This window comes from Nerophis lumbriciformis, linkage group LG03 (genome assembly GCF_033978685.3).
Source record: "Nerophis lumbriciformis linkage group LG03, RoL_Nlum_v2.1, whole genome shotgun sequence".
NCBI classification, from domain to species: Eukaryota; Metazoa; Chordata; class Actinopteri; order Syngnathiformes; family Syngnathidae; genus Nerophis; species Nerophis lumbriciformis.
This window is the reverse complement of record NC_084550.2, coordinates 10,042,563-10,060,000: the sequence shown is the minus strand read 5'-3', so window position 1 is coordinate 10,060,000 and position 17,438 is coordinate 10,042,563. Positions and strand designations below refer to the sequence as shown.

Here is a 17,438-nt window from a genome sequence, read left to right as displayed (position 1 = left end):
GCACCAACCTTTATCCCAGAAGTTCTTAACCTTTTAGACTTCGGGGCCCAACTTTTCTCCTACAAAAGGGGCTCGGAGCCCCACTCTAATATTTACACTGAATTAGTAATCTTACTCTTGATTGTAATCATATTCAGTAATTAAACCTAACCTACTTATGGTTTAACAGGATAAACCTTGTCAGATGATATGAACGCATGTGATAATCACAAAGATTGTCATCATGTCTTAAAATATAAAATATCAAGGCTTAGAATATTAAAACAAACTAATAAATAATAATGATATATGTTTAAGTAAACTAACTAAAATGGTTAACTGTAGTCATATTTTTTGCGCTTAAGACATTTCTCTCTGACTTTAGCTCCAGTCTTCTTCTGTTTGTTTCATATTGTCATTACTGCCACAAATGGTGGAAAAGTATTTCAACTGAGTACCGCTGCGGCCCATGCGTACCACAGCTGAGAAACAGATCTATTTTGGCGGCACTGTAGGCCCAATAATGGGCCCCGGTCCTATGGTTAAGAAACACTGCTTTATCCTATAAGATTGCATTGTTTTTTTAGTTTACATTGAGCTGTATTGTTGATTTAACATGGCTCCTCTGTATTGTATATAGTCCTATATACAAAACCCAAAACCAGTGAAGTTGGCACGTTGTGTAATTCGTAAATAAAAACAGAATAAAATTATTTACAAATCCTTTAACTTATATTCAATTGAATAGACTGCAAAGACAAGATATTTAATGTTGGAACTGAGAAACTTGTTTTTTTTGCAAATAATAATAAACTTAGAATTTAATGGCAGCAACACATTGCAAATAAGTTGGCAAGGTGGCATTTTTACCACTGTGTTACATGGCCTTTCCTTTTAACAACACTCAGTAAACGTTTGGGAACTGAGGAGACCAATTTTTAAAGCTTTTCAGGTGGAATTCTTTCCCATTCTTGCTTGATGTACACCTTAAGTTGTTCAACAGTCCGGGGGTCTCCGTTGTGGTATTTTAGGCTTCATAATGCGCCACACATTTTCAATGGGAGACAGGTCTGGACTACAGGCAGGCCAGTCTAGTACCCGCGCTCTTTTACTATGAAGCCACGTTGATGTAACACGTGGCTTGGCATTGTCTTGCTGAAATAAGCAGGGGCGTCCATGGTAACGTTGCTTGGATGGCAACATATGTTGCTCCAAAAACTGTTTGTACCTTTCAGCATTAATGGCGCCTTCACAGATGTGTAAGTTATCCATGCCTTGGGCACTAATACACCCCCATACCATCACAGATGCTGGCTTTTGAGTCGAAATGTGGACTCGTCAGACCACAGAACACTTTTCTACTTTGCATAAGTCCATCTTAGATAAGCTCGGGGCCCAACGAAGCCGGCGGCGTTTCTGGGTGTTGTTGATAAAGTAATACTTTCCTTTGTGTGCATAGTTCTGTATTAAATTCATTGTAGAGAATATCAATAATCAAGTTAGACATTTTTTCACCTGTAATATAAAAGACTGTTTACGTAGCTGCCAAACTAAATTCCAACATTCAGAGACAGCAGAATAATATATGTCAATAAACCAGGAGTGTATAAAGCAGACCTAGGCAAATTAAGGCCCGGGGGCCACATGCGGCCCGTTAAGTTTTTCAATCTGGCCCGCAAGAAATTCCCCCCCAATTTTTTTTCTCAATATTTAAGATCGATTTTTACCCTTCACGTTCATATTTCGCTGTTTGTTGCATTTTTGTTATGTTTCGCTTGATTGTAAAATATGTGGATGGAGAGGGGGTGTGATGTTCATATACTGTCAATATTCAGTGTTTTATCCTTCATAGTTAATGTTGTAAATCCCACATTATTTTCATGTACATTCTGGGTGTCTCATTCAGTAAAATAATTAAAAATGCCATTCCCTTTTTTAAGGCGGTCTGTCATAACGTTTTTAGCATTCAATCAGACATTGTGAGGTTTCGTATTAGTTTTCCTAAAAATTTGATATATTTTTTTAGATCTTTAAGATGGAAAGTGTAGCTGCCATTATGTGGTGTAGTGATGTTTTCAAATGACCGTAAGTATTGAACTATACAAAGTATTTCAATGGTTGGAATCTGCGCTTTTGCATGATCTGTTGTCAATATTCAGTGTTTTATCGTTCATATTGTAAATCCCGCATTCTTTATTTTCATGTACATTCTGCGTGTCTCATTCAGTAAAAAAAGGGAAAATACCATTCTGTTTTTTGAAGCAATCTGTCATAACTTTTTTAGCATTCAATCAGACATTGTGAGGTTTTGTATTAGTGTTCCTAAAAATAGATATACCAGCCCCCGGACATATTTATTTCTCTAAATTTGGCCCCTCGAGTCAAAATAATTGCCCAGGCCTGGTATAAACTGTAACCTGTGTTATATTGTAGTAATAAAATAAGCAGCTACAATTAAAAATACAGCAAAACAATATCATCTAACAAGAAAAAGATACGTTGGAACTAATAATATTTTATAGTCTTTCTAAAAAAAATACACGCATCATAGTCAATTATGCAAATGTTACGACGGTGTCATTGTTACAAATAGATTGCCAATCTGTGGGAGACACTGTACATGGTCATTACTTAGAAAGCGGGAAGAAAGGTTGATAAGTTTGACAAAAGTGAAAAAGTTGCAGCATGTTGTGACCTTTAACCTCAGCTAAACGGTCCATCATACTTGCCAACCCTCCCGGATTTTCCGGGAGACTCCCGAAATTCAGCGCCTCTCCCGAAAACCTCGCGGGGCAAATTTTCTCCCGAAAATCTCCCGAAATTCAGGCAGAGCTGGAGGGGGCGTGTCCTCCAGCTCCATGCGGACCTGAGTCCGCTTTCCCACGATATAAACAGTGTGCCTGCCCAAACACGTTATAACTGTAGAATCATCGAGGGCGAGTTCTTGGTTTCTTATGTGGGTTTATTGTTAGGCAGTTTCATTAACGTCCTCCCAGCGCGGTAACAACACACAACAACAGCAGTCATGTTTTTGTCTACCGTAAAGCAGTTCGTCTGCCGTAAACGGCAATGTTGTGACACTCTTAAACAGGACAATACTGCCATCTGTAACATCAATAACATCTACGGCTTTTAGAGAGTGCAGTGCACAACTGCGCACACAAGGAGACGAAGCAGAAGAACGAGGAAGATACAGCCATGGCGACGCCGAGTAAGATGAAGAAATACGCTTTGTTGCACCTTTCCTGCCTGAGTCCGGCGATTAGTTGCAAATTTTGCTTTGATTGCTTGCACACAGCCAATCCAACACAAAGCAAACTAGTCCCCGCCCGCACTCACGCTACCGCTCCCTCTCTTCTCTCGCCCACACACTCACTGACGTCACTCACCTCACATGCTCACCTATTAAAAGGGCCACACACACACACACACACACGCTACTCATAACAGCTTGTAAGTTCCAAGCCGCAGCTGCGATTGGACCTGGATAGCCTCCGGGAAGAAGTAGTGGACTACCAAGTGCTTGGCACTGAAGATCTTCCTCAGGAAGCAAAGATTGACCGGTTTTGGGCCATGCTAGGGAGAGATGGAAGATTCCAGACTCTAATGCATTGGATGAAAGCACTTTTGTGCGTGCCACACATCAATGCATCATCAGAGAGGGTGTTCAGCATGGTTAGAAAAATAGTGACAGAGAATAGAACAAGGATGGATAATTCAACCCTTAACTCAACAATGAGTAGATGAGTGTTAAGTGTGTGTATATATGTGTAAATAAATGAACACTGAAAGTCAAGTATTTCTTAGATAGATATATATATATATATATATGAAATACTTGACTTGGTGAATTCTAGCTGTAAATATACTCATCCCCTCTTAACCACGGCCCTAACCCCGCCCCCCGACCACGCCCACCCCACACCTCCCAAAATCGGAGGTCTCAAGGTTGGCAAGTATGCGGTCTATACATGTAAGTATTAAGACTGGTCCGTGGGGTCTGTGCTGCCTAATAATGTTCATGTTCCTAACTTAAATGTGAGAGCACCAGCGGTGCGTTTATATATAAAAAAAAAAGACGTAAACTTTGAAATCAAAGCGTCTCAACTTCTATGAGAAGTTCTTCCTTGACCCAGCTGTCCGGCCTCGTTCACTCTGACACATCCTGATAGGAAGAAGAAGAGAGTCTGACTCAAAGCACAAACTCCACAGGGGTCTCCGTGTTTCAACAGCGAGCGCTGGGAGAGATCGCGGGTTCAATCCCCTGTGATCCGATGAGGGGGAAAGGGGGGAAACAAAGATGTTGAGATAGTTGTAGTTAAAAAAGAGGCAGTTTATTTAATATGGCACGTAGACAAAACCAGCATGAAGAGTCGGTCACAGCTGCTGCGCGGTCCGAAGACACAAATTGCATTTTTATGTCTACAAAGGGCTTTTAAAAGCCAAAACACAACATAGCTCGTGGTTACGTGTATATGATACTAGACAACATCGCTTATTTATTATTCAACCCTTAAAAGGTGCTGTTTAAAAAAATATATAACAAGAACAGCTTATGTTACTATATTTTTTCACAATTACAAAGTTTATGCGAATGAAGTTGAGATAGGCTCCAGCAACCCCGCGACCCCAACAGGGACAAGCGGTAGAAAATGGATGGATGTTATGAAAATGTTTTACCGGCCCGGATAAAATGATTGGTGTTTACGGCAGTCCATACTTGCCAACCTTGAGACCTCAGATTTCGGGAGGTGGGGGGCGTGGTTAAGAAAGGAGGAGTATATTCATCCATCCATCCATCTTCTTCCGCTTATCCGAGGTCGGGTCGCGGGGGCAGCAGCCTAAGCAGGGAAGCCCAGACTTCCCTCTCCCCAGCCACTTTGTCCAGCTCCTCCCGGGGGATCCCGAGGCGTTCCCAGGCCAGCCGGGAGACATAGTCTTCCCAGCGTGTCCTGGGTCTTCCCCGTGGCCTCCTACCGGTCGGACGTGCCCTGAACACCTCCCGAGGGAGGCGATCGGGTGGCATCCTGACCAGATGCCCGAACCACCTCATCTGGCTCCTCTCCATGTGGAGGAGCAGCGGCTTTACTTTGAGCTCCCCCCGGATGACAGAGCTTGGTGATGGTTTGGGGTGCCATGTCATCTGCTGGTGTCGGTCCACTCTGTTTCCTGAGATCCAGGGTCAACGCAGCCGTCTACCAGCAAGTTTTAGAGCACTTCATGCTTCCTGCTGCTGACCTGCTCAATGGAGATGGAGATTTCAAGTTCCAACAGGACTTGGCGCCTGCACACAGCGCAAAATCTACCCGTGCCTGGTTTACGGACCATGGTATTTCTGTTCTAAATTGGCCCGCCAACTCCCCTGACCTTAGCCCCATAGAAAATCTGTGGGGTATTGTGAAAAGGAAGATGCAGAATGCCAGACCCAAAAACGCAGAAGAGTTGAAGGCCACTATCAGAGCAACCTGGGCTCTCATAACACCTGAGCAGTGCCAGAAACTCATCGACTCCATGCCACGCCGCATTAACGCAGTAATTGAGGCAAAAGGAGCTCCAACCAAGTATTGAGTATTGTACATGCTCATATTTTTCATTTTCATACTTTTCAGTTGGCCAACATTTCTAAAAATCCCTTTTTTGTATTAGCCTTAAGTAATATTCTAATTTTGTGACACACGGAATTTTGGATTTTCATTTGTTGCCACTTCAAATCATCAAAATTAAATGAAATAAACATTTGAATGCATCAGTCTGTGTGCAATGAATAAATATAATGTACAAGTTACACCTTTTGAATGCAATTACTGAAATAAATCAAGTTTTTCAAAATATTCTAATTTACTGGCTTTTACCTGTATACATATTTTTTGTTGTTTTTTTTGTTGGTTTTTTTGCCAAATGTGTGACCTTTTAAGGGTTAAATAATAACTAAATGATATGTTTTTCATATATTGACTTCAATGAGGTCATCCTTCATAAAAACAAAAGCCAGTGGTTTAAATAAATGCACAGTAGAAGTAACTATACTATTCACTTTTGCTTCACTGTGATTAATTTCCATGTTTATTTTAGTTTGTTGCTTGCTTTGCATACCTATCTGCAATATCATTCTGTTTCGCAGGTTTCCCTGCTCTTCAGAGGATTTTATTCAGGGGATAAAATCCCCTGAAGAGCAGGGAAACCTGCAAAACAGGCTTGTAGGGATGAAATAGCCTCTGTGTTTTTTCCTGACCTAACATGTATACATATTTTTTTGTTTGTTTTTTTTGCCAAATGTGTGACCTTTTAAGGGTTAAATAATAACTAAATGATATTGTTTTCATATATTGACTTCAATGAGGTCATCCTTCATAAAAACAAGAGCAGGTGGTTTCAATAAATGCACAGTAGAAGTAGGTACTTGATCCATGAAGTGTTTTTTACTCCTATGTTGATACAACCTGACCACTGACACTCACACGCTGTTGACTCCCATCAGACATGACATCACTGAGAGCCAGCAGCATACAATATTGTGTGTGAGTGTATTTTGTTTGTTCTTACTAGAACTTGTCCATCGTACAAGAAGGAATAACAAGTACTAATGGCTCTCCTTGTTGCCTGCATGTAAAATGGATGAGCGTCGGCGCATTGTGACTTCTGCTAAAGTGGAGCTGCGCTCATTAGCCATGGAAATGGATTTGAGGATAACTCAATAGGGTGGAGTGCTGCTTCACTGGTGCATTAGATGTGTCCAACGCTAATGGACACACACACACACACAAATTAGGGCTACTTGGAGAGTTCAAATACATATGGGGGGGGGGGGGGGGGGGGGGGGGGGGTCACTTATGTTGGAAAAGTCACTTATGTTGGAAAAGTAGGCCATGTAAAATTGTCCCAAAAAGTGAACAACGGCCTTCACGGGGAGGTAACAGTCGTGGTTTCCAGCAGGAAGTGATGTAACCTGGTTCCAAAATGTCTTCACGGCGGCACAAATAACGTCTGAGTCTTTTCTATCCTGTGACAAAAAGTGGCGCACTGGCACAGGGACCGAGGCAGAAACCAAATCAAACTTGGCTGCAGATCACTTGAGGGTGTGTTAATCAATTACCAATGCATCAAATTGTGCATTCCTGCTAGCAAACACTCCCAAAAAGCATATTTTTTTCCACTTACGCTTACAATTTGGCGTTAAAGGAGATGTTTTGTGCGGCATTTGAGGAAACTGGGAACAACTTGGAGCTTGTGAGGGCCGACCTCACAGTAAATGTCTTTTGTATCATTTGTTTTGTGTTTTTCCTCCCCGTTTGTTATTAATTGCATAAAAACTTGAATATAATACAGTGATTCTCAAACTGTGTCTCCAACTAGTGGTACGCCATGGAATCACTTGTTTTTATCCCCATAGTCAGTGTTACTGTTGAAACTAATGTTACAGTGGACAAAAATGCACAGTGAAGTACATATTCCGTACAATTGACCACTAAATGGTAACACCCCAATAAGTTTTTCAACTTGTTTAAGTCGGGGTCCACTTAAATTGATTCATGATACAGATATATACTATCAGATATATACTATCATCATAATACAGTCATCACACAAGATAATCACATTGAATTATTTACATTCTTTATAATCCGGGGTGTGGAGGGGGGCGCCGGATGTAAGTGTCAAAAAGACAGCCAAAAGAGTTTGATATGAGAATACATCTAAAGTTAAAATATAGGGTAGAAATGCACCCATTTGCAGGAAATGTAGTCTTGATTTTCAAAATTTCCTTTCAAGGCTTGCATGTCTACATTAAAACATTCTTCTTCATACTGCATTAATATATGCTACTTTTAAACTATCATGCAGAGAAGGAAATCACAACTAAAAAAATCACTAATTTTTTTCATACGGTGTTGATGTGGAAATTTTTGCCTCTGCATTTTGATGGTGTGGACGTGTGGCACCGAATGGAGATAAGCGTCTTGACAGACGTTACAATATTTGAACAATAATGACGAAAACTGTTTTCTCTGTCGTGTCCGTGTGTCGAAAATTGCTCAGAAGAGCTCAGAAGGCATAAGAAAAAGTATCTGCATTTGATTGTTTACATTAACAATCCGGGGAGGGTGTTAGTTTAGGGTTGAAGTTGCCTGGAGGTGTACTTTTATTGCGGTTTTGAAGGAGGATAGAGATGCCCTTTCTTTTATACCTGTTGGGAGCGCATTCCACATTGATGTGGCATAGAAGGAGAATGAGTTAAGACCTTTGTTAGTTCGGAATCTGGGTTTAACGTGGTTAGTGGAGCTCATAATAATAAATAGGATGTCATACAATTCTCAAATTGTGGTACGCAGGTTTCATCTAGTGCACAGGTGTCACACTCAAGGCCCGGGGGCCAGATGTGGCCCTCCACTTCATTTTATGCGGCCCTTGAGAGCCTGGAAATAATATGTATCAATAAAGTACTGTAACTTTTCTTACTAAATGTATTATTTCTTTCTTTCTATTTTGAGAGAAGAAAAATATATGTACTAGGGGTGTAACGGTACGTGCATTTGTATTGAACAGTTTCGGTACGGGGGGTTCGGTTCGGAGGTGTACCGAACGAGTTTCCACACGGACATATAAAGTAGCCGCCTAAGCTAAAGTCTTAACAAGCTGCTCCGCTTCCTTCTGCCTGTCTGTCAGTCCTCTACACAGCACCCAGCATTGTCCCACCCACACAACCATCTGATTGGTCACACACAGAGCGGTAACAGCCAATCAGCAGTGCGTATTCAGAGCGCATGTAGTCAGTGCTTAGCGTTTAGCAGGTAAGCATCAGGCAGCGGACTCTCCCCAAATTATAATAAACACTTCCCAGTCAACTACCGTATTTTTCGGACTATAAGTCGCAGTTTTTTTCATAGTTTGGCCGGGGGTGCGACTTATACTCAGGAGCGACTTGTGTGAAATTATTAACACATTACCGTAAAATATCAAATAATATTATTTATCTCATTCACGTAAGAGACTAGACGTATAAGATTTCATGGGATTTAGCGATTAGGAGTGACAGATTGTTTGGTAAACGTATAGCATGTTCTATATGTTATAGTTATATGAATGACTCATACCATAATATGTTACGTTAAAGGGGAACATTATCACCAGACCTATGTAAGCGTCAATATATACCTTGATGTTGCAGAAAAAAAGACCATATATTTTTTTAACCGATTTCCGAACTCTAAATGGGTGAATTTTGGCGAATTAAACGCCTTTCTATTATTCGCTCTCGGAGCGATGGCGTCACATCGGGAAGCAATCCGCCATTTTCTCACTTTCGTCGGTGTGTTGTCGGAGGGTGTAACAACACGAACAGGGACGGATTCAAGTTGCACCAGTGGCCCAAAGATGCGAAAGTGGCAAGAAATTGGACGAAATTTGTTCAAAATACGAGGGTGTGGGGAAAGCCGACGAAATGGTCAGTCGTTTGTTCCGCACACTTTACCGACGAAAGCTATGCTACGACAGAGATGGCAAGAATGTGTGGATATCCTGCGACACTCAAAGCAGATGCATTTCCAACGATAAAGCCAAAGAAATCTGCCGCCAGACCCCCATTGAATCTGCCGGAGTGTGTGAGCAATTCAGGGACAAAGGACCTCGGTAGCACGGCAAGCAATGGCGGCAGTTTGTTCCCGCAGACGAGCGAGCTAAACCCCCTGGATGTCTTGGCTCACACCGTCCCTTATGCCACCGAAGATGATCAAGAGAAGAATATCCACCCTAGCTTCCCTGGCCTGCTGACATCAACTCCAAAACTGGACAGATCAGCTTTCAGGAAAAGAGAGCGGATGAGGGTATGTCTACAGAATATATTAATTGATGAAAACTTTATTCATTACTCGCTGTTTTACTCAGTGGCCTAGTGGTTAGAGTGTCCGCCCTGAGATCGGTAGGTTGTGAGTTCAAATCCCGGCCGAGTCATACCAAAGACTATAAAAATGGGACCCATTACCTCCCTGCTTGGCACTCAGCATCAAGGGTTGGAATTGGGGGTTAAATCACCAAAATGATTCCCGGGCGCGGCCACCGCTGCTGCCCACTGCTCCCCTCACCTCCCAGGGGGTGATCAAGGGTGATGGGTCAAATGCAGAGAATAATCTCGCCACACCTAGTGTGTGTGTGACAATCATTGGTACTTTAACTTTAACTTTACTTTAAATGATTATACATAAACTGTGTTTACCAATAATTTAGCTTAAAAACATTTATTTTTTTCAATCATTCGAGTACATTCAGGTGGTCTTGTGTAATGCAGTATTGTGTGTCTATTTAGGTATGGTTAACCTGAGTGCTGAAATCGTGGAAAAATATATGTTCTTAGCGCGCCTGAAATGGGCTGTCTGCACTCTCAAAGTGCATGTTGTTGCCAAATGTATTTCATATGCTGTAAACCTAGTTCATAGTTGTTAGTTTCCTTTAATGCCAAACAAACACATACCAATCGTTGGTTAGAAGGCGATCGCCGAATTCGTCCTCGCTTTCTCCCGTGTCGCTGGCTGTCGTGTCGTTTGTCGGTTTCGCTTGCATACGGTTCAAACCGATATGGCTCAATAGCTTCAGTTTCTTCTTCAATTTCGTTTTCGCTACCTGCCTCCACACTACAACCATCCATTTCAATACATGCGTAATCTGTTGAATCGCTTAAGCCGCTGAAATCAGAGTCTGAATCCGAGCTAATGTCGCTATAGCTTGCTGTTCTAACCGCCATGTTTGTTTGTGTTGGCATCACTATGTGACGTCACAGGAAAATGGACGGGTGTATATAACGATGGTTAAAATCAGGCACTTTGAAGCTTTTTTTAGGGATATTGCGTGATGGGTAAAATTTTGAAAAAAACTTCGAAAAATAAAATAAGCCACTGGGAACTGATTTTTAATGTTTTAATCCTTCTGAAATTGTGATAATGTTCCCCTTTAACATACCAGGCACGTTCTCAGTTGGTTATTTATGCCTCATATAACGTACACTTATTCAGCCTGTTGTTCACTATTCTTTATTTATTTTAAATTGTCTTTCAAATGTGTATTCTTGCTGTTGGCTTTTATCAAATAAATTTCCCCAAAAAATGTGACTTATACTCCAGTGTGACTTATGTTTTTTTTCCTTATTTATTATGCATTTTCGGCCGGTGCGACTTATACTTGGGAAAAATGCGGTACTGATTTTAATTTCATTGAGATTAGCTAATTTTACTAGTTTTGGAAAGTCTTGACAAGCCACATTTTCTTGTTCTTTTGGCAGATAATTTTGCTTAGTTCAAGTAAAATACCCCTAATTTTTGTAATTTTTTGTTTTTGAACACTGACTTTTTGCAGTGTACCAGGCTAGTGGTGACTCACTATTATATTAGTACTGTACTGTAGTAGTGTAGTGTAGTATACGTACAGTCACGGGGTTGTAGTAGGCCGGGCCCATGCTGCTGTCCCTAATTGGAGGCCCCTGCTTGCGTAGCTGACCCTGGGCGTCCTCCTCATAGCCACAGGATTGACCCGGCGACGGAATGGAAGGAACGTCTGACTGGCCAACGAGCCTCTGGAGACTTTTAGCTTGATGCACCTTCACGTTGGAAGAAAACAACACAATAACTTATTTATGAACTCCAATAATGGAATATATTGTTGAGCACTACAGGGACTATTCCACGACTCTTCAGGACAACACGTGTGTGTGTGTACACTTGTGTGTGTGTTCCTATTAGCAGCACATCTCCACAACAGCTCACATGAAGGCTTTTAGTCAAAGCTCCAATTATTTTTATTTTTTTTAACTCAAATCATCTCATGTTTCATCCTTGATGAGCTAAAAGCTGAGAGTTTCTCATGTTAACTCAGACTTAACATCTCCTGCAGTGCGCTCGCCACATAAAATAAACCCAGCAAGGTACAGAGGGGGGAAGATTAATGATTTAGGATTAAAACGATTAAAAATAATAATGATAAAGTCGACAATTGTTCTCCAAGGTTAATGTCACATGCAAAAAGTTAATAATCAAATCATTTGCCTTTGTCGTCAACCCTCATTAAAGTGTGGATTTTTGTTTGGACACCACATTAATGCACAATTTAAATGAAAACATTTCATTTGTTTACTTTTAATATTTCATTTATTAAATGAAAACATTTGTTTTAACAAATATAATCGCACATGTATTTATTCATACATTTTATTAATTTTTTAAAAAGTGATTGTCATGCATGCTGAGAAACACTGATATTTTCTAAAAACAGGACAGATACACAAGTATGTATGAAGGCGAATTAACCCAAATACTATTTACTATTTTTTATATATTGAGTATTTTCTATTTCTCCTGGTATTTTGAAATGGGGCTGTTAAAAATAACCTTGACCACTTCATTACATGTTCTTATTGCTACAGTATTTATTTTTCAGAACTTTTTAGAGTTAGTTAAAAAAACATTTTTTTTACATGTATTTCAAATCAAGTATGTTATATTTATATTGAATCACAGTTTTGGGGGTGGTTAAAGATTGCAAAAAATGCATTAGAAGTAAAAAAAAAAAGTGTGTATACACACACACACACACACACACACACACACACACACACACACACACACACACACACACACACACACACACACACACACACACACACACACACACACACACACACACACACACACACACACACACACACTAGGGCTGCGAATCTTTGGGTGTCCCACGATTCAATTCAATATCGATTATTGGGCTCACGATTCGATTCAAAATCGATTTTTTTCGATTTGTATTATTTTGTTGGATTGATTAATTTAAAAAAAATAAAAAATGTATAAATAAATACATTTTAAAATAAGATTTTTTTTAAAAATGAGAATCGATTCTGAATCGCACAACGTGAGAATTGCGATTCGAATTGGAATTTATTTTTTCCCACACCCCTAATATACATAAACATGCATATATACATATATATGTATCGACGGCGTGGCGCAGTGGAAGAGTGGCCGTGCGCAACCCGAGGGTCCCTGGTTCAATGCCCACCTAGTACCAACCTCGTCATGTCAGTTGTGTCCTGAGCAAGACACTTCACCCTTGCTCCTGATGGCTGCTGGTTAGCGCCTTGCATGGCAGCTCCTGCCATCAGTGTGTGAATGTGTGTGTGAATGGGTAAATGTGGAAGTAGTGTCAAAGCGCTTTGAGTACCTTGAAGGTAGAAAAGCGCTATACAAGTACAACCCATTTATCATTTACATATATATTAGGGCTGTGAATCTTTGGGTGTCCCACGATTCGATTCAATATCGATTCTAGGGGTCACGATTCGATTCAAAATCGATTTTTTTCTCGATTCAACGCGATTCTTGCAAAAGGATTCTCTATTCATTCAATACATAGGATGTCATCAGGATCTACCCCAGTCTGCTGACATGCAAGCAGAGTAGTAGATTTTTGTAAAAAGCTTTTATAATTGTAAAGGACAATGTTTAATCAACTGATTGCAATAATGTAAATTTGTTTTAACTATTAAATGAACCAAAAATATGACTTATTTTATCTTTGTGAAAATATTGGACACAGTGTGTTGTCAAGCTTATGAGATGCGATGCAAGTGTAAGCCACTGTGACACTATTGTTCTTTTTTTATAAATTTCTAATGATAATGTCAATGATGGATTTGTAATCACTGCTCTGTTGAAATTTTAACTAATATTGATACTGTTGATAATATTCATTTTTGTTTCACTACTTTTGGGTTTGTTCTGTGTCGTGTTTGTGTCTCCTCTCAATTGCTCTGTTTATTGCAGTTCTGAGTGTTGCTGGGTCGGGTTTGGTTTTGGAATTGGATTGCATTGTTATGGTATTGTTTTTTTTGTTAAAAATGAGAATCGATTCTGAATCGCACAACGTGAGAATCGCGATTCGAATTCGAATCGATTTTTTTCCCCACACCCCTACAGTATATATCTCCATCCCTCTCCCCAGGCCCTTTGTCCAGCTCCTCCTGGGGAATCCCAAGGCGTTCCCATATAAATATGATTGTAAATTAATGTTTTTACCACAAGATAACTTTATGTGTGCAGAACATGAAAGGCAATATAAATTAAATGTTTAGTGTGTCCTATTTTACCTTGTCATATAAAATCCCTAATTATTTCTGTCTCCACCAACCCATTATCTGCCTACCATTCTCCTGCCGAGCTTCTCCGATGGTCCATCATCAGTCATCCTGGGAATGTTCACATCATAGGCCCCCGGCCCCGGACCCTCAGACACCGGATCCTCAAAACGCTTGGCGCGGTTCTGAAGACTGCAGCCTCCATGGACGTTCATCTTAAGACAAATGTCCCCTCGTGTTCATGTTGCCAGGGGTTTGGTCTAGAATGAAACAACATGTTACCTGCACAGGTGAGGAGTCATAGCATCCAGGTCCTGGTTCTGTCCCACTGGACTCACTGAGCACCGGAAGTCTGCTAGCCAGGGACAGGAAAGGAGCATAGCCAGCTATGGAAGGGTCAAAAATACGTACTCATTAAAAGTATATTCATCATTTTTAAACAATCCTACCAGACGCTGTAGAAAGTCTTGCTGTGTTGATGTTGTAAGACCCAGGGCCAACTGTGGCCGAGGTCCCACTATTTGGCAGGAAGGTGGCTCTTGGAGCCCGTCCGTACATATTTGCAAATCTCACTATTTACCAACTTCAATAAACAAAGTCTTGAATTGGCAAACTTAATTTAAGTTCATTACGTAAGGTCGACATTTCGCTGTGTCATGTCAGCGCTGTGTTACTTTACGCCTCCGTTGCCAAGTAACGCCCTGTCAATCACCGCCTATTTTCATTTAGCCGAATATGGCGTTGGTGAGCAACCTTGTGTAATACCGCCATCTAGTGGTAACACAATACATTGCAGCCATTCATATTGCTCACAGTATTTGACTCTAATGTGGAAAACCCAGTTTCGAAGTTGGTTCCAAACATGGCGTTCTCTAGTCACGTGATGAGCGTTTGAGCAGTCATTAAAGTAATTATGTGGCCATACTCTCTGATTGGTCAAAACTCTTCACGTGACTACAAGCGCCATGTTTGGGTTCAATCTGAAACAGAGTTGTGTATGCTCTCTCTGATTGATCAACACTATTCACGTGACTCCAGACGCCATGTTTGGGACCATAGACATCTTATAAATAGATGCAGCATCTAGCTGTGCTGCCTACTGGCGCTGACGAGACGCGGGGCCGCCATCTTGGAGTGGTGATCCGCTCCACTCAGTGCAATTCATTTGGCAGGAGCAATGAACTGTCAGCGCATTTAATTCATCTTACCTCACTGAATACCACTGATTTTCACACGCTTTTTTGTCATACGTGTAGCTATGATAAAGGACATGTTTTGGCGTGTTTTATTATTCATAGTTTGCTTAACAGTAATAGAATATTCATACATGCTATAAGTGACCAGATGTCCGATATCAAAACTGGGAATATAATCCCAGAGAAGGGGGAAAAAACGGTCAGCTATTTTTAAGTTCAAGAAACAATATGATTAGGTTGTATATACATATGCGTATATCCTACATAAACAATGTATGAATACATTTTTAATTGATTGAAACTTTTTAGTAGATTGCACAGTACAGCACATATTCCGTACAATTGACCACTAAATGGTATATTTAGATACGTTTTTCAACTTGTTTAAGTCGGGATCCACGTTTATCAATTCATTAGATATCTATATATCTTAGGGACTTATAGACTGTATCTCTGTTGCTGCAGCAGCAGAGAGTTTATTCTGTCTTGACACTTTGTATTGATATTTTGTATTACATTATTCCCTTAAATAATAATCTTTATCTTCATCATTTATTTCAACTTTATGTTATTCAAGTATGAAATTTTTTAAATTAATTTCATTGACAAGCAATTCTATTATGGTCATGCTCTTGTTTGCTAGCGGCTACGATTTCAGTATTATTGAAGATCTTTGCTCCTTCTCAACTCTGTGGTAATATTCTTTATTTATTCATGTTAAATCTTTATTAATGTTAATTTTAAATCTGACTTGTGAAAAGTATTCCCCCGATTCCTATTTGCAACAGTCCGCTCATTTGAGAAGGAAAACGCTGACAACCATCTTTGTTTTCTACCTGTCAACTGTCAGTTTAGGCTGCTCGACGGCGCCTCATCACCACTTCAAGATGGCGGCCGAATTTCTCGCGTCATAGCAGCCAATGCTGCGTCTACTTATAAGATGACTATTTTTGGGACCATCTCTGTAAAACGGTTGTCCACACTCTCTCTGTACACGACTCTGCCGCCCTGTCTAACTTGGGTTCCGAAGCAGATTTGTTTACACTTTTAAAAATCAAACTGATTTAAATTTGATTCATGTTTTGTACTAAAACGAATACATACACTCGTAATTGTTCTATGATTTACTTTTTGTGCAAAATACAATTTTACATCATTATAACACAAATGTGCTTATCTTTTTGACACCTCATTGGCCATCGTATGAAACGCCCTGCCCTACTATACTACCAAAATAATGAGAAAATTACATTATAAAATGCATTTTTACATACAAACCATTCATGATACCAAAATTAAAAAATATATCCGGATATTTAATAATAATGTACAAAAATACTCCAATTGTTTTATCTTTAGGGAAATTACTATATTGTCGTTAAAAAGGTATTAACTATAAGAAACATATGCTTACGTCAAGAAATGCATTTTTTCTAATACACAAGTTATAATGTATCAAGTACATTGTGGTGTACGTTATCTTAATCTTTTATTCACAATATTGGACTATTATACATACAATTGTTAGTCTTTATACAAATTATATTGAAAATATCCTTAGCTCCACCAATGACTGAATAAAACCAAAAAATAAATATAAAACCAATATAAAACCAATATAAAAATAAATATGATTAAAAACGATTTTAAAGGGTAAAACCAATTAAAACAGTAAATAGAAATTAAAAAAAAAAAACAGGACAACAGAGGACCACACAACTCACATAGTGTTAAAAGCCAGAGAATAAAAGTGAGTCTTAAGACGAGACTTAAAACACTCCACTGTGGGAGCAGTTTGAACATGGAGGGGCAGAGTGTTCCAGAGCTTAGGGCCGACCACAGAGAAGGCCCTGTCTCCCCTGGTTTTAAGTCTGGTCTTGGGCACCACGAGCTGGAGCTGGCTCTCGGACCTCAGAGCGCCCGCAGGAGTATAAATTTGGATGAGGTCCGAGATATATTGAGGTGCCAGTCCATGTAAAGTTTTAAAAACAAACAGGTTTTAAAATCAATTCTAAAATGAACAGTGAGCCAGTGCAAACTCTGAAGAATTGGGGTTATATGCTCGCGTTTCCTGGCCCCTGTTAAAAGTCGTGCTGCCACGTTCTGGACTAACTGCATCCGGGAGAGAGCTCTTTAATATTGTTGTGCAGCAC

The 17,438-nt window shown here is 40.0% G+C and overlaps 1 protein-coding gene across 3 annotated transcripts in view; it reads right to left on the bottom strand.

The window, feature by feature from the left end:
* stpg2 (sperm-tail PG-rich repeat containing 2) overlaps positions 1–14,658 on the bottom strand; it is a 316,591-nt gene extending 301,933 nt beyond the window's left edge. For all 3 annotated transcript variants that reach the window (XR_009811882.1, XM_061933387.1, XM_061933396.1), the window contains exons 1-4: positions 14,539–14,658; positions 14,372–14,475; positions 14,158–14,304; positions 11,393–11,563 (exon numbers count right to left, since the gene is read on the bottom strand). Coding sequence is in view for 2 of the 3 variants with exons in the window: in XM_061933387.1 (XP_061789371.1) it covers positions 11,393–11,563; positions 14,158–14,304; positions 14,372–14,475; positions 14,539–14,647 (531 nt within the window). In the remaining variant the exon portion in view is untranslated. The remainder of the gene's footprint in view (positions 1–11,392; positions 11,564–14,157; positions 14,305–14,371; positions 14,476–14,538) is intronic.
* Between the last annotated feature and the right edge of the window lie 2,780 nt (positions 14,659–17,438).